General features: G+C 42.9%; 1 protein-coding gene across 2 annotated transcripts in view; it reads right to left on the bottom strand.

The window, feature by feature from the left end:
• The window catches only part of XYLB (xylulokinase), a 153,537-nt gene that overhangs the window by 78,438 nt on the left and 50,444 nt on the right, over window positions 1–24,655 (bottom strand). For both annotated transcript variants that reach the window (XM_081346545.1, XM_081346546.1), the window contains exons 13-15: window positions 24,205–24,320; window positions 23,341–23,414; window positions 22,429–22,525 (exon numbers count right to left, since the gene is read on the bottom strand). In XM_081346545.1, coding sequence (XP_081202671.1) covers window positions 22,429–22,525; window positions 23,341–23,414; window positions 24,205–24,320 — 287 coding nt within the window. The remainder of the gene's footprint in view (window positions 1–22,428; window positions 22,526–23,340; window positions 23,415–24,204; window positions 24,321–24,655) is intronic.

The following is a 24,655-nucleotide window of genomic DNA, read 5'->3' as shown; positions in this document are numbered from 1 at the left end:
GTCTCCTCCTGCCTCCGCTTGCAGGGTGATGGAGGAGGTCTCCCTTGGGCATGGAACAGGCTGTCAACTTCAGCACCGACCGAAGTTGGTGTCCTGTTCCATGCCCAAGGGAAACCTCCTCCATCATCCTGCAAGCGAGGTGGAGGGAGAAAGGCGATCTTAACGTGCTGCACAGCGGCAGCAAGCAGAGGCAGGCAGGGGAAGGCAGGGGAAGGCAGGCAGGGGAAGACCCTCTGCACAGGCTCCAGACAAACCGAGATCCGGGACTGAAAAAAAGAAATGGGAGCAAAGGGCTATTCAAAGGAGGAGGAAGGAGAAAGTGGGAGAAAGTTTCAGCCTCCCTTGGCGTAAGCTTCAGTCAGTGCCTGCAGGGTGACAGAGGAGGTCTCCCTTGGGTTTCTCCCACTTTCTCCTTCTTGCCCATTTGGTATCAAGTAAACTTTAAAGAAAGTTAAACTGTATGGCAGCGAAAAAAACCCTGGTTTTTTGAGACACCAGACTAGCGTGCATTCACGTGCCTCCAATCCCCTTGCTTGCTGCAAAGCCAGGTTGGAGTCCTTGGGCCACTCCTTCCAGCCCATTTCGGAGCTGGTCCAGAAGCGAAGGGAATGGTTCCTGCCCCAACCGATTACTGCGGGGCTTCGTTTCCAAAGACCCTCTGCACAGTCACCGGACAAAACTCCGGGACTGAAAAAACAGCAATGGGTGTGAAGGGAAAAAAAAAGAAAGTGGGAGAAGTCACCACCGAAAAGGCGAGGCGCAATGGGTGTTGGGGCGTGTTAGGCCTGGCTGCGGGGGCTCTTCGGCACAATAAGTGATTGCAGAATACATGGGGCAGCTCCCCCACCTGCCTCATAGCAGCGGCCCCTCCACCTTCCTCCCTGCCTCCCCCCTGCAGAGGACCGGTTGTTAAATTATTTGAATCCCAGCATTGGAGATGTGTGCACACATATTCCATTTCCGTGAGCAGCGGCTGTGTGTGCCGAGAGCACCCGTGATGTTAGCGCGAGAACCCAAGCCCCCGCAATGTTTGCATGAGTGGGGCTGCACACACACACACACACACACACACACACACACACACACACACACCAGCCAGCCACTCACGTGGCCCGGTTGCAAATAGGTCATGGACTGGTAATAAGCTACGCCCACAGACTGGGGCCCCCTATTCTACAGGATATACAATTTACCCCAAGAGTTATTTCCTGTGGTTTTTCTAATGCTCTCTTCTTTACCATCACTCGATGATTCCCACAAAATAGGGATCAGCCATTGATCGAGGGAAATGAAGCCCTCAGACTGAGGAGACACTGTTTTTCAGCATATTGGTAGTCCTCAACTTACCACAGTTTGTTTAGTGAGCATTTAAAGTTACAATGGCACTGAAAAAAGTGACTTATGACCATTTTTCACACCCATGACCACTGTGGCATCTCTATGGTCATGTGATCAGAGTTCAGGTACTTGGCAACTTATGACGGTTGCAGTATGCCCAGGATCATGTGATCCCCTTTTGCGACCTTCTGACTAGCAAAATCAATGGGGAAGCCAGATTAAGTAACAACTATGTTATTAAATTAACAAGTGCAATGATTCGCTCAACAATTGTGGCAAGAAGGATAGTAAAATGGGGCAAAATTCACTTAACACCTGCCTTGCTTAGCAACAAAAATTTTGGGCTCAATTGTGATCTAAGTCGAGGATACCTGTAAATTTACCCAATGTAAATCTTACTGCTCACCTTCCCGGAACAAGATAGCCACAAAAGGACAAGATATTTTTTGTAACTCTCTGAGTTGCTTAGCTAAGCTTAAGATGTCCCAGCACAATTAAATCAGAGGCAGTTCTCAACTTATGGCCATAATGGAGCCTGGAATTTCCATTTTGTATCATGATGGTCGCTAAGTCAAGGCACCCATGTGAGTGACACAATTTTACAACATCACAAACTGCAGGCATGTACCCCATCATCGGAACCAAATCCAAGTCATAAGTACCTTTTTTTAGATCCTAAGTAACTTTGACCAGTCACTTAATGACAGACTGTAAGTTGAGAACTACCTATATATGGCTGCAGATTTTCCCTCTGCAATACAATATCTTGTCTTATTTTTAAAAAAAAGTGCCATGAAAACACCACACATAGTTCTTGACTTACAATCATTTGTTTAATGATGTTCGAAGTTACAACGGCACTGAAGTGACTTATGAGCATTTTCGCATGACCGTTGCAGCATCCCCATGGTCACATGATCAACATTCAGGTGCTTGGCAACTGGCATGTATTTATGAAAGTTGCGGCATCCCTTGTGAAAGATGATCTCACTGAAGATCATCACAGCTGTCTCGTAGTCATGTGATTGCAATTCACACACTTGGCAACTGGTGTGTTTACAACAATTGCAGCATCCCGGGGGCACGTCATTGCCTTTTTTAACTTTCTCGGGGGGCTTCTGACGAGCAAAGTCAATGGGAAAAACTGGATTAACCCAACAACTGCATGGTTTGCTTAACAACTACAGCAAATAAGTTTGTCAAATAGGGCAAGATTCACTTAATAACCACATCACTTAGAGACAGAGGTTACAGTTCCAATTATGGTCACAAGTCAAGGATTACCTGTAATGCATTTGGAAGAGTTTCTATATGTTTTGGTGATCAAGTGACCAATTATACAAAGCAGGTGGAGATGCATCCCAAATATCCATCAGCTTTAAGATTTAAGATTTAAGATTTATTGAGATTTTTATACCGCCCTTCTCCCAAAGGGACTCAGGGCGGTTCACAGGGCATAAATATAAACAACAGTACAAACATTAAAAGATAATTAAATTAATGCCCAAGTTAAAACCAGAATAATAAAACAAACCTATAAAAAACCCAAATACCCCCATCAGGCCAGACCCGCTAGTTCGAATAAATGGGTCTTCAACCCGCGACGGAAGGATCGGAGGTCTGATGCCATCCGGAGCTCAACCGGCAGTTGGTTCCATAACGCCGGAGCACCCACAGAGAAGGCCCTCCCCCTGGGGGCCACCAGTCGACATTCCTTGACAGGAGGCACCCTGAGGAGGCCCTCTCTGTGGGCGCGCACAGGGCGGAGGGGAGTCGACGCCGGCAGCAGGTGGTCCTCGAGGTATCGCGGACCCATGCCATGTAGGGACTTAAAGATCATAACCAAAACCTTGAACCTTACCCGGAAGACAACTGGTAACCAATGCAGCTCACGGAGCAAAGGTGTAACATGGGAGTACCGGGAAACTCCCAAGACAACTCTCGCGGCCGCATTCTGTACCAGTTGGAGCCTCCGAGTAGTCTTCAAGGGAAGTCCCATGTAGAGAGCGTTACAGTAGTCTAGGCGAGAGGTCACGAGCGCATGAGTGACCGTACACAAGGCCTCCCGGTCCAGATAGGGCCGCAACTGGCGCACCAGGCGAACCTGGGCAAAAGCCCCCCTAGTCACGGCCACTATGTGATCCTCCAAAGTGAGTCGTGAATCTAGGAGGACTCCCAAGTTGCGAGCCCTATCCACAGGGGGTAAAAGCTCACCCCCCATAGAAAGAGGTGGAACATCCCAGGTGTCTCGGGAAGCCGGAATGTACAGCCACTCAGTCTTGTCAGGGTTGAGTTGAAGTCTGTTCCTCCCCATCCAGACCCGAACCGCCTCCAGGCAACGGGACATCACAGCGAGGGCATCACTGGGGTGGTTTGGGGTCGAAATAAAAAGTTGGGTATCATCAGCATATTGATGATACCCAACTCCAAAACCACGAATGATCTCACCCAGCGGTTTCATATAGATGTTGAACAGGAGAGGCGAGAGGACCGACCCCTGAGGAACTCCACAAGCGAGAGTCCTAGGGGTCGACCTCTGCCCCCCTGCCAACACCGACTGCGAGCGTCCCAGGAGATAGGAGGAGAACCACTGAAAAACCGTGCCTCCCACTCCCAATCCCCTGAGACGCTGCAGCAGGATACCATGGTCGATGGTATCGAAAGCCGCCGAGAGGTCTAATAGGACTAGGACAGAGGAATACCCCCTATCCCGAGCCCTCCAGAGATCATTCACCATAGCGACCAATGCCGTCTCCGTGCTGTGCCCGGGCCTGAAACCCGATTGGTAAGGGTCCAGATAATCCGCTTCATCCAGGACCAGAGGGAGCTGATGCGCCACCACACTCTCAACAACCTTCGCAAGAAAGCGAAGGTTGGAGACTGGACGAAAGTTGTTCAATACAGCTGGGTCCAAGGCAGGCTTCTTGAGGAGAGGTCTCACCACCGCCTCCTTCAAGATGGTGGGGAAACAACCCTCACTCAAAGAAGCAGATATAACCGCCTGGAGCCAGCCTCGTGTCCTCTCCCTAGCTGCATAAACCAGCCAAGAAGGGCACGGGTCCAATAAACATGTGGTGGAACTCAGCTTCCCCATAATCCTGTCCACTTCATCAGGGGTCACAGAATCAAACTCCTCCCAGATAACATTGACAAGACCGCCCGTGTCCTGATCGTCAGACTCTGCCCAGCTGGAGTCCAAACCGGTCCGAATCCGAGCGATTTTATCCAACAGATGTTGACCAAACTCCTCGGCACGACCCTGCAAGGGATCCTCCCTCACCTCCTGATTAAGAAGGGAGCGAGTCACCCTAAACAAGGCGGCCGGGCGATTATCTGCGGACGCGATGAGGGTGGAGAAGTAATTACACCTCGCCTCCCTCATCGCAGCGAGATAAGACCTAATGTAGGTTCTTAACCGCAATCGGTCGGGTTCAGATCGGCTGGACCTCCAGCAGCTCTCTAGGCCCCGTTTCCGACGCTTCATCTCCCGGAGCTCCGCGGAGAACCATGGAGCTCGCTGGGATCTGCGCCGGGTCAGGGGCCGCAAGGGTACAACCCGGTCGAGTGCCTCAGTGGCTGCCCTTTCCCAGGCTTCCACTAAGGCATCCGCCGAGCTGTGAGCAATGGAGGCAGGTGGAGACCCCAGCGCCGCTTGGAATCTCTCAGGATCCATTAGGCGTCTGGGGCGGTACCATCTAGTTGGCTCCGTACCTCCACGGCGGGGGGTGGCAAAATGGAAGACCAGCCGCAGGAGGTGATGATCGGTCCATGACAGGGGCATAATAAATGGAAAGCCCCCACCAAGATCATCCAACCACCGTCCAGATAAGAAAATCAGGTCAAGGGTGTGGCCTCCCTCATGAGTTGGCTCAGAAATTACCTGCGTCAGGTCCATGGCCGTCATGGAAGCCATGAACTCCCGAGCAAGCTCAGATGAACCTCCCAGGGATGGTAGGTTGACGTCTCCCAAAACTATAAGTTTGGGGAACTCAACCACCAACCCTGAGAGGACATCGAGCAGCTCGGGCAGGGCTGCCGCTACGCGACTAGGCGAAATGTACACGAGCAGCAAGCCCAACTGCGCCCCAGAGCCAAATCTCATGAAGAGAGACTCACACCCGACTATCTGAGGAACGGTGGTCTCCCGCGGACATAAGGTCTCCCTAACGATCACCGCCACACCCCCACCCCTACCCTGAGCTCGAGGCTGATGCAGCACCCGGAAGCCTGGTGGGCAAAGATCAACCAAAGGGACCCCACCCTCTGGGCCCAACCAAGTCTCCGTGATGCAAGCCAGGTCCGCATGCTCACCCTCAACTAAATCCCTAATAAGGGGAGCCTTGTTGACCACGGACCTGGCATTCAAGTACACCAGCCGGAGCTCAGGAGGCTGCACATCATCGCTCCCGGAACCTCGGGAAAGAGGCAGAGGGTCGGAGCGCCCCACCGCTTGCAAATAGCGGAGACGGCGCTCCCGGTAACGATATGGCCCCCTGTCTATCCGCCTGCTGCCATTCCCCGTCGTGGGAATTGGTAATCCCACGACCCGCTCATGAGCCCCGGAGACAACGACCCCTCGTTCTCCCCCCGCGCGGTCAGACCCAAGTCTGGCCTGAACTATGGTTGATTGGCCGCCCCCCAAAGCCAGACAACCCCTATCTCCCACCCCCCTCCCCAACCCCGTAAAAAATTTTGATAAAAACAAAATCAGGGGCCTCTTATTACATTTATGTTGACGGCCCCTACCCCTGCCCAGCCATCTCTCAGAGACCCAAAACTCGGGCCCTTCATCGAGGTTAGAATTTAAAGAGGCGGGTCGCACCCAGGCGAGGGGGGCACCCCTGAGGGCGAGCAAGTCCGTGCTGGTATATTGTCGCATGTTAGTCCAGCAAGTCCAGAATAGGCAGTCCTGGAGATGATCAAGTCCATAGGAGGGTCGAAGGCCGGAAAAGAAAATATCTGGATCCACACCCAGCTGCACTGCCACTTAGCTGGGTGCCCCAGTAAACAGGTCCCCCCCGCCCTCTCACGGCAAGTTGCAACTCTGTACCTCCTTTTAAATTGTGTACTCTGTACTTCCTTTTAAATTGTGTTTTACCTATGTTAAGCTTTTTCACGTATTACTTAAGTCTAAGTGGCATTCTAATGTACATTTTTAGAAATTTCCCTGCTGAATTTAGGGAAGTGACATGAAGCTTTGATAGTTGTAGGCCCTGCACTTTTAGTATAAGCATCTTCTTGTTTAAAAGTTATAGTAAAACATTATTATTCCTGAAATTAGGGCAACCATTTTTTGAGCTGCAAAAATCTGCCTGGAAGCAAGGAAATATAAAGAAAGCTGAATTCTCTGCAACTACAGTAGTGGAAACCTTTTGGGAAAAGTATATTTTTGAGGTTTGATGGCTAATAATGACACTTTTGGGGGGGAGTAGTACCATAAAATTATATATCAATGGAAAGACAATTTAATCAAGAATGTAATGCAACATAGTTTGTTCAATTATCTGTGCTGTATTCTATGAACAAGGTATAGCCAAATAACCAGAAAAAGGAAGCACAACTTGCTTAGGTTGATATCAGGTAGCTTTCCTTCACCCGATTGTAGCCAATGAGCATGAGTGTTTAGAGAGCCAATCAGGTGTCATCTTGTTTTGGCAATGAGCCAATCAGATCACAGTAGATTCAGTTATTGAGGTCATGTATTGAAGCTGAGAGGAGGACATTTGTCAGTGTGTTATGTGATTGCTATCAAGTTGGTTGGGGTTTTTTTGTGTTCTTTCATTTAGTGAGCTTGTAAAACGTAATAAAATTAAAGTAATGGTGCAAAGAGTTGACTGGTCACCCAGAAAGCAATGTAAAATAGTATTATTAAGCGAACGAGGCTATAAAGGTTATAAAGAAATTAGAAGAAAAACTGGTGGAAACTTAACCAAAGGTGGCATTTCTACTGTGCACTTTTCCCAAAAGGTTTCCATAATTTTGGCCACTACTATATTTAATGGCCGCATGGATTTCTGTAGCCCAAGCATGATGATCCTATAAATGCCTTTTCCAACCTTCTGTATATTTTCAGCCAATTCCAACTTCAGATACTGGAGTAAACTTTCATCAGAACTCCGCATTAACAGTAGTAGGAATAATCATACATTTAAAAACTGGTTTAATGAATTCCATCTGGGACACAAATACTTAGAGCCCTTAATAAATGTAATGGAACTATTTAAATCTGAAGTACCCTTTAAATGTAAGAAGTATTTTTTTTAATATTAAAAAGATCACTCAAGCAGTTCTAGGCTTTCATTACAGCGGAATGGATACACAGACCAAGAAACCATGTTTAGCCTTAACATGAAAACTGCCATTGATGGCAAGTACACCTAAGAAGCTACAATAACATCTTATGGCCTTGAACCAAGAATGCAAGACAAATAATATGAGAACCAGCAAAGATAAAACAGAAGCAATGTCAATCGGAAGAGAAAAATATCATAACATGAACATAGTAATAAGAGGAACAACCATAAAACAAGTATTAAAGATCAAATATCTAGGATAGGGGTAGGCAACCTTGGCTCTTTTATGACTCGTGGACTTCAACTCCCAGAATTCCTGAGCCAGCCATGCTGAGGGGAAAGGGAGTTTCCAAACTGAGCCATGCTGACTCAGGAATTCTGGGAGTTGAAGTCCATGAGTCATAAAAGAGCCAAGGTTGCCTACTCCTGGCCTAGGCCTAGGCCGCTTTATGACTGGTGGACTTCAACTCCCAGAATTCCTGAGCCAGCCACGCTGAGAGGAAAGGGAGAGTTTCCAAACTGAGCCATGCTGGCTCAGGAATTCTAGGAGTTGAAGTCCACGAGTCATAAAAGAGCCAAGGTTGCCTACCCCTGATCTAGGAACAACATTCACTGAAGATGGTAAAAAGGGATGAAGAGATTAACATACGATGCAGTGAGTCACATCAAGTGTTGGGACAACTTGCCCCACTCATACAACATAAGGCAATATGATCAGCACAAAGAAGTAACTTATACAAAGCATATTCATTGCCACCCTATGCTACCAGACATGGACACCTGCAATAAAGCATAAGGAAAAGTCTTGGTGGAGTAGTGGGCTAATGCCTCCTTAAGTAACACCAGCTGCCTACAATTAGCGCAGGTTCGAGTCCCACCAGGCTTCAGACTCAGCCTTCCATCCTTCCGAGGTAGGTAAAATGAGGACCCAGATTGTTGGGGGCAATAAGCTGACTTTGTAATAATGCCGCTGGGGGGGGGCGAAAGCCCTAATAAGCAGGCATATACATAGAATGAAGGCTATTGCTAAGCACATTCATTTGTGCTTTAGATTGTAAGCCGCCCTGAGTCTTCGGAGAAGGGCGGGATATAAATGGGATTTTAAAAAAAAGTTAGTCACCACGGGAAATGAGATGTTTGAGGAAAACAGCTGAGGTTTACCAAAAGAGATTAAAATCATGGACCCTGAGAGAAAGAATAGGCATAGAACCAACCTTAAATTACATACAAAAACAGCAAATAAGGTGGTTTGCTCACTTGCAGAGGATGTCATTGTATTCCACAACATACAAGGCATATATAAATATTTTTATGTTAAGAGTTCTAGTGTGGCACATTAGGAACATCAACATGCTGGCATATTTCTCCTTTAGGATCCACCAGGCTAACCATTCCACATTAGAAATCTGCCTGTCTGTTTTCAAAAAAGGAACATCCAATTAAATCAGTGCTATGCCCACCATGGCAGCCATTTTGTGAATCAGGAAGCCTACAGAAGACATATTGCAAAAACGTGTACAACAGTGTCCAAATGTGTCCACCTGTCCAAAATGATCCGAGGGATCCTTTTCTAGTTGAAATTATACTAGCATTGGACCTCAAAAATAAACTGATATTGTTACGTCTGTTCTTACTATGTTCCACAATAAATATATGTTTAACCTAAAAAAAAAAAGAAGACAAGGTCAGAGAAAAGGAGGCAGAGCCAGAAGAAGACAACATTAAAGACACATTTCAACAGCAACAAATAAGAAGGAGGAAGAACTAGAATTTTGTATCTCCTTCAACAGAAGAGAGAGGAGGAAGAGGAGGAGGAGGAGGGGGAGGTGGTTATGGAAGGGGAAGAAGGAAGAGGAGGTGGCAAGGTTTTGCTTTGAGGAAGACAGAGAAAGAAGCACTGTAAATAAAAATTTCTCTTGATACAGACTTAATTCCCACACTGTCACTTGGAGGTTGTTATACCTGAGGAAAGTCCAATCAACTCTTACTCTCTACATCAAGAGTCTCCAAACATAGCAAATTGGCATGGCTGGCTGAAGAGTTCTGGGAGTTAAAATCCACAAGTCTTAAAGTTACCATGTTTGGAAAACCCCGCTCTAGACTGGGGAGCATATGAGCTTCCCAGATACTACAGAATTACAATCCCTGACTACTATCTACTATCACTAATCATGATAGCCAATATTAAGTAATCCTCAACGTGTTAGTACATGTTAGTACACATCAATTATATTTCCTAGTTCTAGAAAAAAAATATTTTTCTAAGAAATATCATCGGTGTGTACTAAAATGCTAAGTTTTCTTTGGGCTAGAATATTATACAAATAATCTTCAACTTGCAATCACAATTGGGATGAGAATTTCCATGGCTAAGCAAGGCAGTTATTAAGTGAGTTGCTTGGGATTTTATGACCATTTTTGCCACAGTTGTTACGCAAATCACTGCAATTGATCAGTGACTCATGCGGTTCTTAAATGAATGAGGTTTCCTTCATGGACTTTGCTTGTTAAAAGCCATCTGGGAAGGTCATAAATGGCAACCACATGACTCCGGACACTACAACCGCAATAAATACACGCTGGTTGCCAAACACACAAATTTTGATCACGTGACTGTGGGGAAATTGCAATAGATGAATGAATGAACCTTTATTGTCAAAGTACAACCATGTATACATTGAGATTGGCTGAGCCTCCCTTCCTGCCCCCACCCCCCCAACTCACAGTGACAACAAACCCTCCATCTTATTACACCATGTGAACTAATTGCACAACACACTGGCCTCGCAAGTCAATTCTGCATAAAGTTTATAAAAATTATTTCCCGTTCAAAAGCCTAACAGCCCACGGATAAAAGCTATTTTTCAGCCTGTTGGTACGGCTGGCTATATTCCTATATCTCCTACCGGATGGTAGGAGACTAAAGAGATACCGTCCGGGGTGTGAGTCATCCCTGAGAATTTTCCTCACTCTTCCAAGGCAACGAGCCCTGGCGATGTCATCCAGGGGTGTCAGGGGACAGCCCACAATGTCTTGTGCTGTGCTCACCACCCTCTGTAATACTTTGCTATCTGCGGCTGTCAGACCAGCATACCAAACCACGATATAGTAGACTGGTAAAAGAGGGTCATAAGCCGTTGTTCTACCCTGTTCTTCCGCAAGACCCTGAGAAAGTGAAGCCTCTGTTGGGCCTTTCTAGCCACCTGGGTTGTATTAACTTTCTAGGTCAGATCTTCGCAGAGGTAGACTCCCAGAAATTTAAAGGAGGAAACTCTCTCCACACAGTCCTCCCTGATGTAAAGTGGAGCAGGATCCTCCTTTTTCCTCCGGAAGTCTATCACCATCTCTTTCGTCTTGCCGATGTTCAGGTGCAAGTTGTTGTTACAACACCATATGGATAGTTTTTGTACCTCCGCCCTGTATGCTGTCTCATCCGCACCTGTAATAAGACCCAACATGGTCGTATCATCTGTGAACTTAATTATCACAGTGGATGGGTCAAATGATACACAGTCATATGTGTACAAAGAATACAGGTAGGGGCTAAGCACACAGCCCTGTGGCAAGCCAGTGCAAAGCTTCAGGGGGGTGGACAAAGCAGACCCGACCCTCACTGTTTGTAACCAATTATAAGCAAGGACCATTTAAAGCAGGGGTCCCCAAACTTGGCCACTTTATGACTTGTGGACTTCAACTCCCATGGCTGGCTGAGGAATTCTGGGAGTTGAAGTCCACAAGTGATAGTGGCCAAGGTTGGGGATCTCTGCTTTAAAGGGCATGAGAGAGGAGAACCTTGGTGGCGCAATGGTTAGAATGCAGCATTGCAGACTTACTCACTGCCCACTACCAGGAGTTCGATCCTGACTGGCTCAAGGTTGACTCAGCCTTCCAGCCTTCCAAGGTCGGTAAAATGAGGACCCAGATTGTTGGGGGCCATAGGCTGACTCTGTAAACCACTTTTAAAGAGGGCTGTAAAGCACCATGAAGCGGTATATAAGTTAAGTGCTATTGCTATTATCAGAGAGACAGATGTATATTATTGAGAAAGACAGATGTATACACCCTCTACACTTTGAATAAATGTATACAAGTAATCCTTAACCTACAACCATTTAACTATTCGAAATTACAATGGCACCAAAAAAAAATTACAACCAGTCCTCACACTTATGACTTTGACAGCATGATTACAGTAATGTGATCAAAATTCAGTTATTTGGCAACTGGAATGAATTGACCACGTTTTCAGCAGCCTGGGGTCATCATGATCACTCTTTGTGACCTTCCCAAGCAGCTTCGAAAAAGGAAAATAGATTCATTTAATGACTGTGTAATTTGCTTAACAATTGCAGTATCTACCTCACAACTGTGGCAAAAATGGTCATAAAATCAGGAGAAACTTAACAACTGCCTTGCTTAATAATGGAAATTCTCATCCCAGTTGTGGTCAAAAGTTGGGAACTTGTACAATCTCTTCTGCCCCAATATAACATTTCAGTACAGGTCAATCATATTTCCTAGCTCTTCTAGGAAAAAATATTAAAAAAAAAACTAGAAATGCCAACCACAGCATCTTGACTTTGCTTCATCCATTTTTATTCTACTCTTGTAAAACTTCTTCCATCAACAATTTTCAACTCTCAGCAAATTGAACCAATGGCTTTACCAGACAGGCCAAAACAACTCGGTACCTCCAATTGCAATGCGAAAGTGGTATGTGCATTTTTCCTACTTGTAATTAAAATGGATAAGTAAAATTGTACCGCATGTTTCCTTGCAGGGAAGAGCTTTGATTTGTACAAATAGGATCTACGTAGAAGCTGACCCATGACAATAAATCAGCCGACAACAGTCTATCTACAGTTGCCTTTTAGAGGGCCGAGCAGCTTGGACAGGCAGGAACGGAAAGGAAAGGTAACATTTGAATTAGTAGCATTCTGAGCCAAAGATTGACAAACACATTCATCAGTTTATTTGTAGCATGCATACACCCTGTTAAAATTGATTTCACCCTGTCAAGCTATCAACTGCAAAATTATTAGGAATCTGCCTTTAGAGGCCAAGCGTGCTTCTGGAAATTCAATTTAATTGCTTCCTTCCAAATTCTTTGGATGCTTTTCTTTTTCTCCCTTAGCAAAGCATGGGTATTTAACTTCATAAACTCACTGTTCACGTCTTTGATCAGAGAAAAGACAATATCTACATTTATTGCTGACTGGAAACTCCTTATAGATTTTTTTTGCGCAGGATAGAAAAAAAAAAACAATAGATCATTTATGGTTTTGATGATTAAACGATAGATTTTAGAAAGAAAAGAGTTAAATGGCAATCACAGAGTAAGAAGTAAATTTATAATTGTATTTATAACTGCTGTAAAGAATATCAGAAGCATCTTTTTTTGTATCTTTTCTCTTTCTTTTCTGTTTTTCTTTTACTTTTTACCCCTTTCTTGCAGTTTAGCGTTCTTTTTTTGTTCTTTTCTTTTTCTTATTTTATATTAATTTGTATTAGTTTTTTTCTTCCTTTAAAATTTTAACAAAGTTATATACAATAAATAAATAAAGGTAGTTCTCGACTTTTGGCCACAATTGAACCCAAAACTTTTGTTGCTATTTGGTGTGTGGATTTTGCTCTGTTTTACAACCTTTCTTGCCACAATTATTAAACGAATCACTGCAGTTGTTATGTTAGTGATAGGTTGTTAAGTGAATCCGGCTTCCCCAATGACTTTGCTTGTCAAAAGGTCACAAAAGGGGATCACGTGACCCTGAGACAATGAGGCCGCCATAAAGGTGAGCCAGTTGCCAAGCATCTGAATTATGATCACGTGATCTTAGGGCATGCTACAACGGTCGTAAAGTATGAAAAATGATCATAAGTCACTTTTTTCATTGCCGTTGTAACTTCGAATAGTCACTAAATGAAATGTTGTAAATTGAAGACTGCCTGTAAAGAGAGTCCATCATCCCCAGCTATGACATTGTGTCAGTGGGAAGGATCACATAAATATTAACATTTGATCCAAAAATGTGATTCTATCTCCCAAGTCAAATGTATGCCTCCCAAGTCAACGTCTTCCATAAATAGTCATCCCAACCCAATCAGGTTGAGGATAACTACTTGCTTTTTGATAAAATACCCCAAATGTTGTGAGGATTTCCCCTCTAGAAAACCTGACTCTCTTCTACTTCTGAACTTCTAAATGCGTGAGATGCCATTTAACTGAAGAGTTAGAAAAATAGCAAATCAGGAAAATGGAAAGGGTGGCCATGACATTACCGCAAGCAGATGGATTACTGGCATCGGATTTCGCTTTTAGCTTAATGTTGGAAAATTCCTTGTCTGACCAGGTTGATTATGACGCAGATTTTAAAAGGTCATACTACTTTGGGTATTCCTCTTCCCACATTGTGATAAAATGTTTTTCTCAGCCTTGGCAGTTTTGATGTGTGGACTTCAACTCCCAGAATCCCCCAGCCATCATGCTAAGGAGAAATTGAGAAGCTAAGGAGAAATTTCCTCACAGTGAGAACAATTAACCGGTGGAGCAGCTTGTGTCCAGAAATTGTGGGTGCTCCAACACTGGAGGTTTTTAAGAAGAGATTGGACAAATCTTTGTCTGAAATGGTCTAGGTCCTACTGCTTGAGTAGGGGGTTGGACTAGAAGACCTCCAAGGTCCCTTCTAATTCTGTTATTCCGCCAAGGTTGAGAAACCCTGCTCTCTAGGACTATTCAGGTAGGAAGAGAGGGAAGGGAATATTTTTGAAATAAAAATAAAAGCCTTATACTCAATTCTTCACAGGCAAAAAAGTGCCTCCTACTCAGAGCTCACTTTCTCTTTTCACTAGAGACGCTAAAAACATACGAGGCACCAATGACTATGTCTTTATATTTCCTTCCACGTTACAATAAGTTTCCAAATCCAGCAATGTGCAAAAAAGAGGCTTCGTCTGTAGTAAAGGTGAGTAAAACAAGACATGAAAATTGTATAAAGATAACTTGAGTCCAGAGCCACTTGGCAGTCAGATATTAAGTATAAATTTAATATATTAAAAATAAATAGAATCATGCATGGTATGAAAATATGGACACAAGAGGTTTTGCTCCTTTTTTCAAAAGAGATTGTAATATAGGCAGTCCTCTACTTCTGACCCCAATTGAACCCAAAATTTATCTTGCTATGTGAGACATTTGTTAAGTGAGTTTAGCCTCATTTTATGACTTTTCTTGCCACAGTTAAGTTAGAAGCACAGTTGTTAAGTGAATCTGGCTTCCCCATTGACTATGCTTGCCAGAAGGTCATAAAAGGGGATGACATGACCCCGGGACACTGCAACCGTCATAAATGTGAATCAGTTGCCGAACATCTAAATTTGGGACATGGGGATGCTGCAACAGTCTAAAGTAAGAAAAATGTCATAAGACACTTTTCTCAATATCCTTGTAACTTTGAACAGTAATTAAATGAACTGTTGTAAGTTAAGGATTACCTGCATAATAATTTTTCTACTCAGTGTGCAGTGTGTGCATAAAACTGACTGCTATCAGGAGTAGGGCCTGCCATAAATCTTCATGGTTTTATAAAAAGTCTGCAGAAATTATTACCAATCTGACTAAAGGGATACTGTATAGGTAGTCCTCAATTTATGAACATAATTTTGTCAGGAATTACGGTAGTTGTTGCAATTATAAATCAAGGCATCACATGATCAGACCCAATTTTTCACATTTCTGCAGTGGTCATTAAGTGAACCACTATCATTAAGCAAGTGCTACAGTTGTTTATTTTACCCAGTAGGAAGAAAATAGTGGAAACTGGCAAAAATCATGGTCACATGACTGCAGGACGCTGCAAATGGCCATAAAGATGTTGCCAAGCTCCCAAAACGCAATCCTATGACCATGTGGGATGTGCAGCCATCATAACCTTGGAATTGGGTCTTAATTAGCTTTTGTGAAATCTGTTCTAACTTCAATCCGTTGCTAAGCTACCAGTCAAAAGTTGAGAACTGTCTGTGAATTCTAACACATCTGGGGAACAGCAGGTTGAAAAGGTTCGGTTTACAGAGGCAACTCACTCTCTATTAGCATCTTAGTGCAGCTAGTAACAGCACTGAACTGCAATATTTATGCTTCACCAATAGCAGTGATTGTGGCATGTGCACAGTTGTGTTATGTATGAAATTTCTCCTTCTAATTGTCCAGAATTAAAGATTTCGTGATCATAATTCAGGACTGTACAGCCTTAAGTTAGATGCCTTTCGAACTTTTTACTATCTATATATAGGAGTCCTTCACATATGACCCTAATGGAGTCTGCCCATTACAGTTCTAATTCATGAAGGTCGTAAAACGAGTCAGTCGTGTGACCGACCCAGCTTTACCTTTTTTGCAGCAATCATTAAGCAAACACCACAATCATTACATGGACCAGTGATTTGTTATGAATGTGGTTTTGCCAAAACCATTGTAAAACATGGCCATGTGGCCGTAAATGCAACCTTGCGCCCAGGGTTCAGTTGTGTGACTACAAAGGGGATCACTCCATCATTAACTTCAAACAGTCGCTAAATGATCCATTGTAACAATGTGCAGGCAGTCCTCAACTTATAACAGTTCATTTAGTGACTTACAACAGCACTGAAAAAGGTGACTTATGACCATTTTTCACACTTATGACCTTTGCAGAATCCCCGCAGCCACATGATCAAAATTCAGATTTTTGGCAACTGGCTCATATTTCTGACAGTCACAGCATCCTGGGGTCACATGATCCCCTTTTGCAATCTTTCTACAAGCAAAGTCAATGGGGAAGCCAGTTTCGCTCAGCAATCATATTATTAACTTAACAACTGCCGTGATTCACTGTGGCAAGAAAAGTGGTAAAATGGGGCAAAGTTAACTTAACAACTGTCTCGTTTAGCAACAGAAAGCTTGGGCTCAATTGTGGTCGTAAGTCGAGGACTACCTGTATTGTGTTTCTAGCCACGTAATTCTGGGCCACATGCCAAACACTTGTATTTCGGGATCCACCAGTACTTCTCTGCTATTACATTATGAAGTCATGAGGAATTTCACCTCTCCCACGGTGAGAGTATCGAGTTTAATTTCCACCAGTCTCCCTCTGGATATCTTGCCCATCACCTGATAATCTTGAAAAGCTCATTTTACATTTTTAAAGAAAAATAAAGCACCCCAGCTATGGCCTTCTGTTATCAACTTGAAAATACAAAGAGAGTATCTTCAAAGAGAGTAAGAGATGAACTGAGGAACGAGACTCTAGTTAATAGATGAATCTTAACTATATCCTGCAGAGGCTCCGGCATTTCTTTCGTAGGGCAAGGAAGAATAAATTATACAAAAAAGGCAGACCGAATGTATTTGCATAATAAATTCATCACATTCCATATGCTCATATGGTAGATGCATGGCATTTTCTTAGCATATGGGCTGGGTTACCTTGGTGAAGGATTTATTTTTAGCAACAACAATTTGATCCCTGAGAACTTTTGCAAAACTCTGGGGAGTCCAAGAAACAAGGCCTCCAGGCATTTTCACAGTAAATCCAATTAAATCATTGACTACAATTGTTACACACCATTTTTAAAAGAGAGGAAGGGAGGCACTTAACACACACACACACACAATCACACAAAGCCCACCACCACCAAAAAAAGACGATAAATAAATAAACAAAACCATCCCCCAAACCCACACATGGAAGTACTTTTTGTAGGAAAAAAGGGACAGAACAGGATCAAACTCAAATATAACATATATTAATAAATCAGCTAGTGACAATTGAGCCAATTTGGCTTACTGGTTAAGGCACCAAACTAGACACCAGGAGACAGTGAGTTCTAGTCCTGCCTTAAGCATGAAAACCGACTTTGAGCCAATCACCAGAGATAGAATTCTAGTCCCACCTTTGGCATGAAAGACAATTAGGTGACTTTGGGCCAATCACCAGGAGAATGGTGAGTTCTAGTCCCGCTTCAGATATGAAAGCCGGCTTGGTGACTCTGGGCCGATCATGAGGAGATGGTGAATTCTAATCCTGCCCAGGCCTGAAAGCTGGTAAGGCAACTTTCGGTCAGTCATTCTCTCTCAGCACAATCCAGTTGTTGTTATGGGGAAAATAGGAGAAGGAATATTACAAAAAAATAAATAAAGTTGGCTCGATAAATAATTAAATAATAACAGGAAGCGTTAAATATCAGTGGTTTCAATTGCTCCCTCCATGCTGGCTATGGAACTCTGGGAGCTGAAGTCCACTCATCTTAAATTTGCCAAGTTTGAATAATACTACTTCAGACTGATGTGAAACATGACACAGGACATCCTTGAAGGATTTTCTCTGTCATCTTAGATTAACAGGAACACAAAGTTACTGGGGGAAAAAAGCTGTATGTTTTGTGCTTTGTAATTGGAAACTGGCCGCAACATTCATCTGAACAGTTAAATAGGAGGGATTAAATGACCAAACGAACATATAAAACAGCCATGAGATGGGATCTAATGCCCTCTTCTGGACAGAAAGAGTCCTTAAATATGAGATGATAACAAAAATTGAACAGTGTTAAGATTATATTCCCATAACACTATTTCATAATACTGTTGTGCAGCTAGATCTTATATAACACCCTGGAAGGAAATTGTGCTAAAATCCTCTCCATCAATATTAGATCAATGATCAACTTATTCCAAATTTATATATCTCAGGCATATCACATTCTAATGTATATTTGTTCAGAATCTGAACTGAATTGAACTGAATACTTTATTTGGCCAAATGTGATTAGACACGAAAGGAATTTGTCTCTAGTCCATTCGGTATACATGCAAAGCAGCAGAGAGAATAATAATAATACCACCCATAAAAGAGGGAAGTAAAAAGATAATAATATGGAATAATAATAATAATAATAATAATAATAATAATAATAATAATAATAATGATGATGATGATGCCACACTATATGTGATAACATCAAGCACCAAGTAAAAAAAAGATTAGAAGTGAATACATCAAAAGAGTGAAGAAGATCTTAAAGTCCAAACTCAATGGAGGAAATACCATGAAGGCAATCAACACCTGGGCAATTCCAGTCATTAGATACACAGCTGGAATAGTGGACTGGACTCAAGCAGAACTAGAAGCAATGGATAGGAAGACCAGAAAAATAATGACAATGAAGCATGCCTTTCATCCATGCAGTGACATTGACAGACTCTATCTACCAAGGCAAATAGGTGGACGTGGAATGCTGCAAGTACATCAGATGGTTAAAGAAGGAAAAATGGCATTGGAAGAATATCTGAAGGACAATGATGAAGATGCACTGAAATTAGTATATCAGGAAGGCTTACTGACTACTGGAGAGACCAAACTGGCCTACAAGAAAGACCAAATGAAGAACAGAATAGAGGCATGGGAAGACAAAGCACTACATGGCCAGTACATTAAGAAAAATAGCTGGGAAAGCAGATAATAACAAGATCTGGCAATGGCTAAGAGCAGGAAAGTTGAAGAAAGAGGCTGAGGGACTAATTCTGGCTGCCCAAGACCAAGCCTTAATGAGAAATACATACAAAGTCAAAATTGAGAAGACAGCAACAGACAGTAAGTGCCACCTATGCAAAGAAGCTGAAGAAACAGTGAACCACCCGGTAAGCTGCTGCAAGAAGATCGCACAGACTGACTACAAGTAGTGGCATGACAAAGTAGCAACAATGGTGCATTGGAAGAGCTGCAAGAAATATCATTTGCCTATAAGCAAGAACTGGTGGGATCATAAAATAGAGAAAGTCATAGAAAATGATAAAATTAAACTGCTCTGGCACTTCAGAATTCAAACAGACAAGCACCCACAACATAACACCCAGACTTAACAATTGTCGAGAAGAAAGACAAAAAAGTCTGGATAGTGGACGTGGAAGTGCCTGGAGACAGCAGAATAGACGAGAAAGAACTGGAGAAGATAACAAAATGCAAAGACCTACAAATAGAAAGACTGTGGCAAAGGCAAGCAAGGGTAGTACCAATAGCAATAGGCGCCTTGGGTGCAATCCCAAAACAACTGGAGCACCACTTGAACACCATCATCGGCATTGACAAATTTGCCATTAGTCAATTGCAAAAGGCGGCCTTACTAGGAACTGCTTCCATCCTGCGACGATATCTGTAATACCATCAAACATCCACATCTGCCTATCCCAGGTCCTTGGTAAGGACTCGATAGGTAGACAAAAATGCCAAATCCAGTCTGAACATCAGGCTGACTGTGCGATGATCAATGATAATAATACAGCCACACTATATGTGATAATATCTGGTTGTTCTATTTAGCTAAGATGAGGTCTAAACAACCTACTCAAAAACTCACATCATGGCACACTGAATTAGCTCATTGACTTGTATTTCCTGATGGGTTTCACTACCTCAACTAAGGAGGAAGCTGCTAAGATTGGACATGTGAACAATTTAGTCACCTTAAGGCTGAAGCCTTCACAATGACTGCAGCTGTGAGTAGGTCTTAGCTTGAAGTTAAAAAACCGATTAGTTTAGCCAAATGCCTAAACACCATATTGATTTCTTTTAATTCCTACTACAGGGGTGCTATTCCTCTATAAACCATTAACGGATACACTAACAACTCCTACAGAGCTGGAGTCTGTAAAACCCAGGTTCATCAAAACACATTTGCAAGCAGATATTAACCAGTTTTAGAGCCATGAAGTAATTGTCTCCTGAATTAACTCAGCAAGGATTTCCCCATGGACATAACTGCTTGGAAAAAATTGGGCAGCCCACAGAATCTGTCTGCCTATAGCCCAGTAATCTCAAATAGTCATATGGATAAGAAGAAGACTGAAGACAATTCTGAAGACCAGACTATGAGATCTCCTTAGTAAATCACAGGTCTCATTTGCCCCAGTGATTGCCCCCTTAATTTGGAGATATCCACAGGAGAGAGGACAAAATGAATTTTGTACCCACACTACAAGTTTGGCTTCTTTTGTGCACGAATCTTGACACCCTACCGACATATGAAAGGGCCCAAGTTTGCAATGCAATGTTCATCTCCTAATCTTAATAAAGGATACTTTATACTCTGGATACTGCTGCTTCTCTAAATCAGAACCGTTAATTTCAAATTAAAGTGTGCTTTAATTAATTGAATGTATTTTCTTGCTGTTTATCAATGCTACCTTTCAGCTCCAGCTGTACAATTTAAGCAACCCTATGTTTATTAACATTTTAGAAACCATTATTCATGTTGATATGAGTTTTTTCTTAAAGGTGTTCATCCATCCATCCATCCATCCATTCATTCATTTATTTATTTAGATCTCCACACCTCTCATCTGACCTAAGTGTCTGTACAGCCCTTGGTGCTCTCTGAACTTGGTTGTTTTCTTCACGATTTTTCATTACCCATTGTGGGAAGTCAGCTCCCCAGAGAAGGAAATATTAAAAGGGCAGAATATATTCCCCTAAAGGATTTTAAAAGCAGAAACCAAGCCTGCCCCCAAGTCTCTCTGTCCCAAGCAGAAAACCAGTTCTATAGACACGCAAATGTAAGCCATCAAGAAGGTTGAAGCTAAAACATTAAGAAGACAAAGACACCTAAAATCTACATACCCCACCCAAACTCTAAGACAGGACATAATAGGATGGATTGACCCACAACCATTGAGAATACCAGAAAGGCACACCTAGATTCAGGACAGAATACGTGACACAGGAAATACAAAGCCTGAAACAGGAAATAACCAAACAATAGAGTCTAGGGGGTATAAAAACCCACTCCCCACATGTGCTCAGTCCTTTTCTGCTGGGTCCATCTTTCTGTCTGGCTTTCCTCTGCAATAAACTGTAACCTTCTTCCTAAAGCAGCCGCCATGTTGTTTATCCCCGGCTTGGATGGAACCACGAGGAAGACTTTTCTTCCAACACCAACTAGGTAACATCATCAGTGCTAGAAGAGAGAAGGGTTTGCTCTCTACTAATACCACTTTACAAGGGCTTGGTAAGGCCACACCTGGAATACTGCATCCAGTTTTGGTCACCACGATGTAAAAAAGATGTCGAGACTCTAGAAAGAGTACAGAGAAGAGCAACAAAGATGATTGGGGGACTGGAGGCTAAAACATATAGGGAACGGTTGCTGGAATTGGGTATGTCCAGTTTAATGAAGAGAAGGGCGAGGGGTGACATGACAGCAGTGTTCCAATATCTCAGGGGCTGCCCCAAAGAAGAGGGAGTCAAGCTATTCTCCAAAGCTCCTGAAGGCAGGACATGAAGCAACGGATGGAAACTAGTCAAGGAGAGAAGCAACCTAGAACTAAGGAGAAGTTTTTAAGAAGAGACTGGACAGCCATTTGCCTGAAATGGTATAGGGTTTCCTGCCTTAGCAGGGGGTTGGACTAGATGACCTCCAAGGTCCCTTCCAACTTCTTCTTCTTCTTCTTCTTCTTCTTCTTCTTCTTCTTCTTCTTCTTCTTCTTCTTCTTCTTCTTCTTCTTCTTCTTCTTCTTCTTATTATTATTATTATTATTATTATTATTATTATTATTATTATTATTATTATTATTATTATTATTATTATTATTATTATTATTATATACAAGTCGCTTTTCTGCCAATATTAGTGGGAATGTTTTCGTCTTGACTGTCCTTGATTAGGCTGTGGCTTACTGCTTCAAGGCAGAGTGACCCACTTCTCAGAGATGAGAAGGCAACATTTGCCACTTTAATCAGATCTCCCTTTACCCAGATGCAAAGAAACTCACGTATTTTATAGCCCAGCTTTTCTGCATGGATCCTCTTGGCCATGAACTGTCCTTCAATCAAGGCCCGTATTTCCACGTCCTTAGGGAACGCTGGTGTCTGAAATGAAACTGAACATCTAAGCCTCCAATGCAATCTGTTTTGGGCAGGCAGCTGGACCAGTAGCGTGTACAGCTCGTCCTCGACTTACAATCATTCATTTAGTGGCCACTTGAACTTACAAAACTCAAAAATGTGACTTACAACTGATCCTCACATCTACAACCATTGCAGAATCCCCAGTCTCAGGATCAAAATTTGAGTGCTTGGCAACAGGCATATATTTAGAAAAAGCTGCAGCATCCTGGGATCATGTGATGGCCATGCAACTTCCCAGCTGGCTTCCCATAAGCAAAGTCAGTTGTGAAAACTGGATTTGCTTAACGACCATGATTCACTTAACAACCAAAGCAATAAAGTTTGTAAAATCGGGTGTGACTGACTTAACTGTCACAACAGAAATTTTGGCCTCGATTGTATTCTTAAATCAAGAACCACCTGTATGGTGTCTTTGCAGATTTCTCAACACCTGGATTTGCAGATTTCTCAACACCTGGATTTGCAACAGTTGTTCAGTCACACACATGCAAACCTCCCAGAAGATTACAACAACCCCAAAGACTGCTTGTAAATCATCTGTTAATTTGTGAACTAATTGGTGTATTCTGGGTGTTGAAATCTAAAACACCTTAAGGGCATCTCATGATGCAAAGCCGAGCCATTCATTCTGGAGGCCTCAAAAAATAAAGCAACAGTCTTGGACTGTTCACTTCAGGAAAGACAAAATCAGAACCTCTGCAATTTTACAAGTAAAATCAAGCTTCATATATAGGAAATCTGGAGTAACCCATAAATGCACATATAAGGACTCTTACCTCGGCATTGTGGGCATCGAATCTGTGAATTCCCACAGCTTCTGGTGTAATTTCCCTCACGTCAAAATAAAAACCTAAATCAAATATTAGAAAAAATAAACTTAGACTTATTCAGTCATAAGTCTTCAAAGGATTACAGTTAAATAAAGGTCAACCTCCCCCAAGATTTTTTGCATTTTGTTCCATTTAATAGGTAGGTCCTAGTGTTAACTGAAGTATTGCTAACTAGAAGCTCAACTATGTTTACTTCAGCTTTCCTTTGCTTTACAAACCTGCAGAGGTCATAAATGCAAGAATTGGTCACTAAGTTACTTTTTCATCACGGAGGCCTTGGTCCTCTCTCTGCTTGTTTGCTTACAGACATTTCATTACCTGACTAAGCAACATCACTAGTGCTAGCGAGTGTGGGGTTTGTTCCCTGTTTATTATATACAGTAGCTTGCCTTGCCAGAATGGGGGGATGTTTTTCTACTTAGTAATTCCTGGATTAGAATATTGTTTTCTGTTTGATTATTTATCTGGTATTAATCCCTGCTTATTTGGGTGTTGATTGCTGGAGAGGATTTGTTCTGGTTTTTTTTTTCTTCCTAGCTTTTTATTGCCTCTTTTGAATGTACAGATATGGTTTATTGCAACCAGACCAAAGCAGACAGACAGACAGCAAGCTGGCTGGCGGGGAATTGTAGAAGTCTATGCGTCTCAAAGATGCCAAGGTTGAAAAACAAAGGGTCAGTTAGTTCCAGCCAAGCCATCTGATGCGACAGGCAGAAGCAATGACTCTCCTCCAATTGCTTCTTTCCTGGAATAAATCCCACCTAACTTAGAGGATGGGGTGGGGGATTATAAATCTTCCAAGATACCTACCCACCTTTCCACCGTTTCCAGCAGCTGTTGACTTAAGAACTGTTGAGAATTCCTCCCACGAGCCCAAGGCAAACTCATCTCTAATCTTCTCTCGCATCAAGGAGCCATTCTTGTAGCTAGAACAAATAACAATACATGACTCCTTTCATTTCTCCAAGAGGTTTAGTCAGAATTCCGAAGCAACATCGTTTTATTATCTGGCGTTAGAAAATCAGAAAGTATCTGCGGGGCTGCCAAGCAGCAGTGTGGATCTGAAGAAAAAGACTATTTTCACAAATATTTGTAAAGGCCAGAGGCTTCCTGATGTCTGACTTCGCCATGGTTTAACTTAAGTGTGTAAGAAATGAAGGACTAGTTTTCAATTGATGCCACTGCATCCCAGGTTGCAACTCCCTTAATCCCCTAGGCCAGGGGTAGGCAACCTCAGCTCTTTTATGACTCGTGGACTTCA

Source organism: Vipera berus (assembly GCF_964194415.1).
Source record: "Vipera berus genome assembly, chromosome: Z".
NCBI classification, from domain to species: Eukaryota; Metazoa; Chordata; class Lepidosauria; order Squamata; family Viperidae; genus Vipera; species Vipera berus.
The sequence above is the reverse complement of the archived record's forward strand: the minus strand, read 5'-3'. Positions and strand labels throughout refer to the sequence as shown.